Here is a 9,972-nt window from a genome sequence, read left to right as displayed (position 1 = left end):
TGAAAGCAAGGAAAAAGTGAATACAGGAGTTTGTTCTACCTCGAGCCTCCCCTGCTTGATTATTTCCTCAGTTTGTTGGTGGCCTTCATTATTATATTTATTACAAGGATGAATAAATTCTTACTGGTATTTCCTTATTGTTGAACTCTTCTTGAACAAACCGGAGAAACATTATATACAAAGCAATAATTAGTCGTATCGTCTTCATCCATTCATAATAAGAAGACAGAATTCTAGAAGGAAAATGGGAAATTGCAGAAAATCATAACAAAAACTTTCGAAATGTTAACGTTCTGCAGGCCCGAAGACATTGTAACTGAGCTTTTCGATCTGGCAGCAAGAGATCACATTCCATGATGCAGTTCATTTCTACCTGGAATTTATTTCTTTAATAATCAAATATTAGCTCCAGTGTTTTGTGTTCCTTAAGATATTTTCGTTTTAAATACTTGGACTCTGTGGATTTATTTATTAGAGTGCACTATTTTAATTCGCAGCGACGTCAGCCTATAGTAGGGTCGAAACGATATGAAGCACGTACGCATTTGCGTACGCGGCTTCTCACGAGGCGCTTCGGTGGAGCGTGGTGAGACGCTGGCACCACCGTTCGCTGCAGTTTGCCTCGGTGCCATCTCGGTTCCAACTGCTGCCTCCACTGCGCCGTTTCGAGCGCGTACACAAATGCACCGCAACTACACTCGTGATTCATGTTGTTTTGACCCGATTATATATCGTTGCTACCGAATGTGTTCAAGTGGGTGGGCGCGCTCAATCATCAGCTTAATTACGTTCTAAAACGACTGTGTGTATGTATCACTTTTCAAGAAATAAAAAACTCTTGAGAATACCTGCTCGTTAGTGTTATTATTAGCGTTTAAAGGCATCACCCCACGAATCTGAGGTGGTGCAGATTTCAGGTGGAGTATTCGTATACGGGATGGGAGACTACGGAGAGGGGAGTGATTCCGTCCATTTCTTGCTAATTGCCGTAAAAAAACGGCCCGGAAGATGCGGCGCCGCACAAGACTGGCGCGCTCCAATCGAACCTCATGTACAAAATGGTGCGCCAAAACGAATGAAGCCGTATCTTCCGAGCCGTTTTTTACGGCAATTAGGAAGAAATTGACGGAATCAGCCCGCTCTCCGTAGTCTCCCATCCTGTATACGAGTACTCCACCCGAAATCTGCACCACCTCAGTTTCGTGGGGTGATGCCTTTAACCAATGTTTTGAACATGAGAAGGGCATGTATAGTAGGTCAAAACGACTTGAAGTTGCCAGGTGAGTAAGCAGTTACGGTCGAAGCGTCGCGATTGTGATCGAGGTGAAAACGCTGGCTAACATCACTCGCCGGTGCAGTTCACGATAGTCCCACACCGATCCCAACCGCTACGCTACACCTCGCCGCTTCGAGCGCAGCCGCTTACACAACTGCCCGTGCTTCATGTCGTTTTGACCTAACTATAATCGTGGACGGCCTTCAGAAACTTCGTTTTTAGAGTTCTAGCAGTTTTATCAGATTAGGGGGTAAGATGAACAACTATGGATGAATGTGTAATAAGAGCAACATCGCCGAAAATCTGTTTCCGAGTTTTCAAACTCTTCTCAGGCATTTATATCGACGTGTAGATTTTCTGTAGGGACTGTGTAGCTAAGGTTTCAAAAATGCTTCAACACGAGTAGGACCTTTTTTCTGGCAGAAAAGAACAAACATTTGGGGGTTAGCAGTGAAATACAATCGTGGCAATGTGTTCGGCTGAGTGACGCGTCTTTCTCAACACACCCCCACCCCCTTCCAAGGGTTGAACATACTCTGGGCTGACTATGACCATGATATGCTAAGGTAAGGGTTAGCGGTGTTCACTATCTATCTGTGCAACAGCGATTTTTTTAGAACTTTGTATCAGAGTTCATATTGAATCACATATTACTTTTGACCTGGTCATACGTTATGTAATCCAGAGTTATTCTTATTACTCAAAAAAGGATTATATCACTACCTACCTCCCTCCTCCTTCGTAGACAACCGTAACCTTCGTAAGGGAGCTCACAATCTGCGCAGGAAATGCCGGGCGTTTGCTGATCTTCGCATATTTCAGTGCAATGTTCGTAGATTCTCCGTCGTTCTGCTTCTGCTTCTGTCTCCAACTAAAAGTATTGGAGAAACTATTTCTAATTCAAAACATATTTCTCACTAAAAAAAAAATGCAGAGATTGAAGAGGTCGAAATCATAGTTCCATTTTCAGTTCTGCGAATTTAATTTCCTTGTTTACCTGTTGGTTTGAGAACGAGGTGGTTTTATTCCCACTCTAGGGTTGAGTGATGTGACTGAGTGAAGTGTCGGCTCTCAGACATTCATGAACTATCCACGATTCATGAAAATTTATAACTTCGTGATATCGATTCTACGTGGGAGAATACTTTAGTAATTCATGAGAAATCACCAACTTCTAACATCTTTGTTGTGTGGGAGAATACTTCAAAAAATTCGATGTATTAAGCAATGGATTTAAGCTTTATTATAATATCCTAGATTCCAATTTCTTCATAGGGAATATTTAGTGAATTTGTCTATTAAAGTATGCTTTTCCGCAGTGAGGCGATGAAATGACCTTAGGTATTACTTATATGCAAGAAAATCTTTCAAGACTAACTAAAACTACATCACTTCACTTCCTTTGCGGAAATGAAGCAGGTCAGGCATAGGAATTCAGTGCATTTTGACGCATTTCCGTCACTTGTACGGTGGACTCGTGATTTTGAGGTTATCCAGCTATTTTTATCAAGCAGAGAAGACTGAGAAGGGGATAGAATTTGATTACGTATACGAGATGCGTCGATTACGTTGATGGAATTTTTCTCGTACGAGTTACGTACATCAACTGGAGTTTGCGTACTAAATCCGACAACTGTTAAGGATTATGATGTTGGGTTTTCTGCTATGGTGAATGGGGTACTAAACAAGTTCAGCATCGAGAACCGGTAGGTACGCCTAAAAATCCATGAATAAGATAGGTCAGGAGGTATTTATCAGTTTACTCTAAAAAATGCTTTTTGAGTGTACTTTTAAGTAGATCGTTATAGGAGGGAATGTTCTTAGTGAAAGCTCAGTCATACAACTAAAACCAAGACAATTGTCAAAGTGAGTAGAAGAGATAAAGGCCGGGAAAAATGGCGTAGAAGGAGGGTTTTGAACGAAAATCCGGTCGAACCATGACGACATGACTTGTGGCGCAATTGCGTTTAGTCGCGCTTGAACTACCACAGTAGACCTCTAGCGTATCCCCGAGCCGGAGCCCCGTAGTTGAATTCGAGTAGAAACGACCGGAAGTTCGATGCAGTTGCAGCTAAACGGCTGTGCTTGAAGCGGTACCGTTGACGTCAGCAGCTTCGATAAAGGTGGCGGACCATTGCTAGCTCCAATCGGGCTGCACAATGCTCGTTCAGGTTGTTCTGGCCCGGATATAGTGGGTGTTCCATCCAGAGTCCAATTTCGTACGCAATTACACCACAAATCAGTGGGTATCTTTTAACCTTGCCATGACCCTACAAAAAAATCTTACTTGCTTTGCTTTTGTAAATGGCTCAGGACTTCGTTCGGAGTCTGTAGCATAGTCGAAGATCTAACAGAATGACCTCTAGTGGTGTATGTTAGAAAAGTTGAGTTTTTCTCCAACGGTTAACTTTAACCACTTGAGTTCCATTCATTCCAATGATTTAAGTAGATGTAGTAAATATTTGGTAATTTGTGGTCCCACGGAAAATTCCAAGTGTAAACTGCACTTCCGTATTCAGAAACCATAAACATCAAAAAGTTGAGGAAAATAGAACGTTTACCGCCTTGGCTCTCGTAACAATCATTTATTTCTTTTTGCCGAAATCTAGGAATGGATGAAAGAGAAGGATATGAATGCGGAAGCAATGCTTACCCTATTCTCGGTGCAGAGATATGGAATTCGAGCTATCGTAGGAGCGACGAGCAGAGCTAACAACACTAATAACATGTCTGGAATGAACACTTTGATAATTTGATGGAAACACGTGATTTTCTGAAGTCATCGCAACTTATTTTACGCGGAAATGATCGAAAAAAAAATAGAAGTGAAGCAGAATAATGAAGAAGCTTTTGCAGATCTTGGGCTAAACACTTCATCGTTACTCGGACTTAATTACTAAACAGCTTATTTGAAAAGGAAAATGTTTGGGAATTTCTTTTTGAGAAAAGGATCTATTCATACTTTTTAAAGCAAAAAAAGGGAATAAGACCTAAAAACTACGGAGCGCAGAAAACTATGGAGTATTTCTTAAATAGGCTCGAAGCAAAAAAAAAAGGCAGTGAAGTGAAAATTGTGGAGAAATGAAAGATGAATTCGAAGAATTAGAGACAATATTTGAGAAATTTAAGTAGATAAGAAAAAAAAACATGAATTCGTTTCCAGTTTTTAGTAGTTGTAACACGTCTGGTAAAATTTAAGTCCCTTCAAAATTATATTTAAACCAAAAAACATTCATTCACCACATATTTTTTCACTTCAGATTTCCAAATTTTTACGAAACCCAAAACGAACAGTTCCTTCTTTTTCAAAGGCTGTATGATCCTGTAAGACAGAGATCGAAAAGAGAAGAGAGAAGGTTCTCGCGGATAAGAACCGGATTAAAGGACGCATAAGCATGAGAGACAAAAATAAATATCGCATCCTCTACGAAGATACGGGATAAATAGCTGAAAATAACGGCGAAATTATAATGAGGTCAGGATTTACTCTATGTAGTTATAACTTTGAAATGATTGATGTAATTCGAAGAGATCATCCTTATCACTGTTCGAAAAAGATCCAATAGAACGTACTACTCTACTCTAGTGAACAGGAACAAAATCAGGACCTTCTGAGACTCTTTTTCTCTATTTGTTTGCTTTTTTTGTGTCTACATCAAGCTAGGAATAGTGAAATTTATTTTTATGATGTTTTTTTGAACCTCGAATTGATTGTTCGCATGGGGTCGCTCATGAAAATGCTAGCTTTTGCAGCAGAAAATCCTCGAATTCACAAGCGATTAAAGATTTTTTTTCAATCAATCAATGACCCAATCAGTTTCAATGACCCAATCAGTTAGAGTGATGACCATTAACGTTGTCACTGGTTTGACAAATCATTCACAAGATTTCATCTTCATACGTTGTAGATATTTTTCTAATCATTCTGGAAATAACATAATTTTTTTTAAGGGAAGTATAGAAGAGAAAAAAATCACTACTTTTGAAAATGTTGCAAAGTTTGTTTCGATACTTGTTACACCTTGCTACTTGGCTATTCTTGATAATTTTTTGTGACATCTTCAAAAATGACCGTTTTCATACCGATAGCTTTCTTTTTACTTCTGCTTTTTGCTTTTTACTTACTTTTTCTACTTTCTTTTACTTTTACGTTTTTAAACGTTTTCGTTTATGGTGCAATATTGCGCAGGCTGTAACCACCACACGGCCCCGTAAGGCTCAATTTGTTCCAGGTGATTTTGCTGCCTATACATGTAGTTTTTGAGAGGACCGTCCTAAATTTCACCACCAAAAATGAATTTTTGACCTGAATTTTTGACTTCGTTCATTGGAACAAAAGGACTCACCACCACTGTTAAAAGCAGACCGGGAAACTGTCAGTGACCGCTGTGGGGCTGTTCTGTAAATGAGATAGTGGTGCAGTTCTTTTATAGGGTGGACTTGGTGGACTTCGTGGAATTTTATTCCAGGAGCACGAAGAGACAGCGAGAAAATTAACCTAATCAACCCAGTAGAAAGAAAAAAAAGGCGATGAACTCAAAGAAGATTAAAATAAATGAAAGACAGTAATACGGCGAAAGGTTAAATGACGTGAGGGCGTCTGAGAAATTTCTCATTATGTTTATTTCAATAACTAATTTCAAACAGTGTGAATACAAATGAACTTCTATGGTAATTCTATAAATTTGGTAAAACCTTTAACGCAGAAATTAGCAATACAGATCAACTGCTGCATTAATTGCTTGCTCAACTTACATTATACACTTTTTTGTTGCAAAAATTTCGAAAAGACTTAAGCAGTTGATATCCGGTACAGATTGAGCATCGAAGAACCAGAATAATCAGGGGTGGATCACACAATTTGGTTGCATAAAACCAACGCACTACTGAAAATCTTCAAAGATTTCCCTTTGAAGTTGCATAGTTGAAGTTCGTCAAAGTAGCAGCTAGCATAGGTGGTAAGCGATAAGAAGAAAGATGTATTTCTTATCCGACAGGAAACCATTTCACGCACGTTTTTTGTGATTAGCACAGGGTTTGAGGATTTTTACCCATCAACGTAGCAGGTATGTATGTAGAGGGAAATTGAGAACTACTATGCGTTCTCAAAATTTCCTTATCCAACATAATTGTAAGCATAACATTTTGGGTTCCCACGTGAGGTCCGCTCTATGGTTTTCACCATTACCCCGTGGAGACCTCTGATTCCAAGAGAAGAAATTTCTAGAGAATGAAGAATGTACTCAGAGTACACATGAAGATTTTTAAAATTAATACAAACTTTGCTAATTACTTTCAGTAATCATCCGCCGTTAATGGATTCTTAATTGTGTGATTTGGGAAAAAATTAAGATGTGCCGATATTTCTTTTGCAGTTATTTGCAAGATTTGGGAAGATTTATCCTACATCATTGGGAAACGTTATAGACTCTGGTAGAAGTACTCCTTCTTGGCATCAGATGTATTCTAAAGAGTTCGAAAAAGTCCTGTCGTCTGGATAACATAGATTTAATTCTGAAACACGTAATAAGAAAATAAATAAATAACTTGCATCCGCATACCCTTTAAATTATTGGATTAGGACGGACACAGCTATGTGAGCTTGCGATGACCGCTGAGGTCACATTTAGGTTTTTTCTTGCAGTTGGATGTTGATGGACATGCATCCCAGCGGTAAACTTGAGAGTTTCATAATATTCCTTTTCAAAAATCCACGACTGTTCACGAATTGAGCCATTGCCAAGTCTTCCATAGATAAACTATGGAAGGGAAACATATCGAAACGTCTATGAGGGGAATATGAGTTGAACCTCTAGTACGGTATGGGTTGCCTCCAACTAATTCAAAAATATTAATTAAGTTAATTATAATAGTTTGGAACAATCTTTAGTTCTGAATTATTCGGTTCCAATGCGAGCTAAAAATAAGGTGAGCATTTCTTATTTGTTATTTACGCACTTATTTTTATTTTACGCTTGATAAAGATACATTTAATTAGAAGCGCACGTTCAACAAAGCTTAAAAAATTCAAAAAGTAGCTGTTTGCGCTCGAAATGCAAGTTATCATCCTTGAACACGATATTTTGAAATCAAGCGACTCGCATGGTAGATCTGCGAGATCCGAAATACTTGTGTTCAGCACTGGCAAATAGTTTACAAATAATATTTCAAAATATTGTGAATAAACGAGAAAATATGAGATCAGCCATTTTTTCCATTCGTCAAACCTTTCACTCTTTCACTTCATTTGAAAAAAAAGTTTGGTTTTGACAATTTCAAATCAACAAAATAAAATAGGAAGAATAACAAAGTTCACTCAGAATTCATCTTATAAGGATTTCACAATCTCCCTTTTTGGTTTTTTTTTATAAACCCGGAATTTTTTCTGACAGACTTGTATGTAGAAGAAAGCACAGGATAATACATAACGTAACCAGAACCTTTTATTCTCTTATCTCATTTGAAAAAAGAAGTAAAAATTTTGCATCTTCAGACAAACAGGAAAATAGGAAGTGAATTTCTACGTTATGGTTCTTATTCGCAAAAAAAAAGCATTGTAATTTGTTATGATAAGACACAAAATCACCGCAAAACATGCGCATCTGAAGAAGTTATCATATAAGTGATTATTCGAAAAATTTCCATTGTGGCTGGAATTAAAATGGAATAAGGTAGTGCTGATAGACAGGCTACCTTTTCGTAAATATGAACCAACTATAAGCAACTCTCTGGATTGGCTACGTTGCCCCGCCTATACCTCACTTTTAAAGGATAAACGATAAAGTGTCTGGCGTTAATCTCACCGCTTGGAATGGGCCAGCGCGCTCACTCCAGCTTAGAATCGCTTGAGGTTTACGACGTCGTGTTTATCCTATGCAATAATGTGGGGATGAGAGCCGATGTGTAAAGTTTGTGTTTTTATCCTCCCACGAAGTAGTTTGGCTGCAGTTTATTTCCCTCAGAGGCATGAAAAGCCACGATTTCTTCTGGGGTAGTTTCGATTCGTCGACCGTACTGTTGCAGCCGAGCCTCCCTTATCAACTGGTTTCGTCCGCCCTTTATCATTTTTTTTGAGTGCTCTGAGTTAGTTACGGTTTTTGAGTGTCAATTTTCGTTTAGCAGCTATTCCTTCTGGATTAATTGTTTGGCTTGTAAAGTGAAACAATCAAAAACCTCAAATATTTGAGACTTCCGAGATCTTATGTGAGGACGTGTTGGAAACAAAAGTCTGTTATGAACAACACACATTTCTGACTCATGTGGGGTGGTACGTGGAAAACTAAAAATGGATTTCTAACTCTAAAGCGTACCGATATGATTTTTATGTTACGAGAGCGTTTTTAATTACTTTCAGTCATTAAAACGTTACGTATTGCACCTTTTTATAGCAACAAAAAAGATAATGTCACTATGAACTAAATATGGAAATAAAATTCAAAAAATAAGATTTGTAGTGTATACACCGTTATCGTAGTAATAGAGCAAAAATTTAGTTGCTTAAGGCTCTTAGGTGACTAGGACAAGCAAAGGAAAGCAACGTATAACTTCATTATCTTTAATTCCGGTTAAGAAGACAAGGATTTGACTATTTCATATCAGGAACATAAAATAGGCAGACAACCAGGTTTACTCAGAATTAATCTTCTAAGGATTCTACAATTTTCTTGGTTGGTTCCTTTTTTACAATTTACCTTCGTTCCTTTTTTTACAATTTTTAAATTTTTTAAAAACCAAACTTGTGAAAAAAGCGCAGGATAGTGACGTAATTTTGGAAAATCGTCAAAATAGCATGTGTCAAGCAACAAGAAACTGCAATGACTGGCGCCGTAACTCATCACCTGAAGCCACCGATATGCTTTCAGTCCTTTTTTTAGATTTAAGGCTACAACAAGGCACTATTTATTTATTTATTTATTACGCTCAAAGGCGAGGAGACTATGTCAACAATTAAATTTACCTCGTATTCCACGAGTATTCCAGCGAATTTTTAACTTCCTTAAATCATTCCGTTATGTTTAAATCAGACGAGAAACGTCGTCAAAGGACTTATTACGTCAAGGGATAGCAGCCCACTTACTGTGCGCTGGCTGGCAGAAGTAGCGTGTACGCTTGTACTTGCAGATGTGGCACGTTACTAGGTGCCTCGGAGGAAAAATCGACAACACAAACAGTCTCTCACGCCTTATTTTAAGCACAATCACAGGGAATTGATCGAGAACACGGTCACACTCGTAATTTACACCAGTAATCCTTAGTAAAACCACAAAAGAGATGCTTTTTCTCTTGAATTTTCAAGATTTTCAAGTCTTACGTTGTCTCTGAGCCACAAAAAAGAACCAATCAAGAAAAAAAAGTGGAAATGGAAGCGAATGTATGACATTATGCATCAATTTTGACTCAACGCGTCAGTTCACATCTGTTCACAGCTGTCACTATCAATTACTAAGTAATAGTCGCTGAATTTCTTGAATTTTTTTTTCAAAAGAATTGCATTGATATTTATGGAACTATAAAGGGTTGTTGAATGAAAAGTAAAGATAGAGGAAAGATAAAAAATAGAATAATTCAATCTCATTGAATGGAATAAGACTGACGCAGATTAATCCAACATGCAACACATTTTCTTGTGCCAAATTTTACTGAACGAGCCACCACCACAACGCCCACAAGGGATTATTTTCTCAACGCAGGAAATT

The 9,972-nt window shown here is 38.1% G+C and overlaps 1 protein-coding gene across 3 annotated transcripts; it reads right to left on the bottom strand.

The window, feature by feature from the left end:
• Positions 1–262: 262 nt before the first annotated feature.
• RB195_003286 (uncharacterized protein) lies at positions 263–4,004 on the bottom strand (the record flags this gene model as incomplete). Of its 3 annotated transcripts, XM_064200874.1 has the most annotated exons (5): positions 263–373; positions 849–896; positions 2,004–2,147; positions 2,274–2,309; positions 3,930–4,004. In XM_064200874.1, the coding sequence occupies 5 exons, from the start codon at positions 4,002–4,004 to the stop codon at positions 263–265; spliced, it is 414 nt and encodes a 137-aa protein (XP_064056753.1). The 3 variants fall into 3 exon arrangements, with proteins under 3 accessions (XP_064056753.1, XP_064056754.1, XP_064056755.1); XM_064200873.1 differs by lacking the exon at positions 849–896; XM_064200872.1 differs by lacking the exons at positions 849–896; positions 2,274–2,309.
• Positions 4,005–9,972: the final 5,968 nt, after the last annotated feature.

Source organism: Necator americanus, chromosome IV, assembly GCF_031761385.1.
Source record: "Necator americanus strain Aroian chromosome IV, whole genome shotgun sequence".
Classification (NCBI taxonomy): domain Eukaryota; kingdom Metazoa; phylum Nematoda; class Chromadorea; order Rhabditida; family Ancylostomatidae; genus Necator; species Necator americanus.
This window is presented reverse-complemented; position numbering and strand designations above follow the sequence as displayed.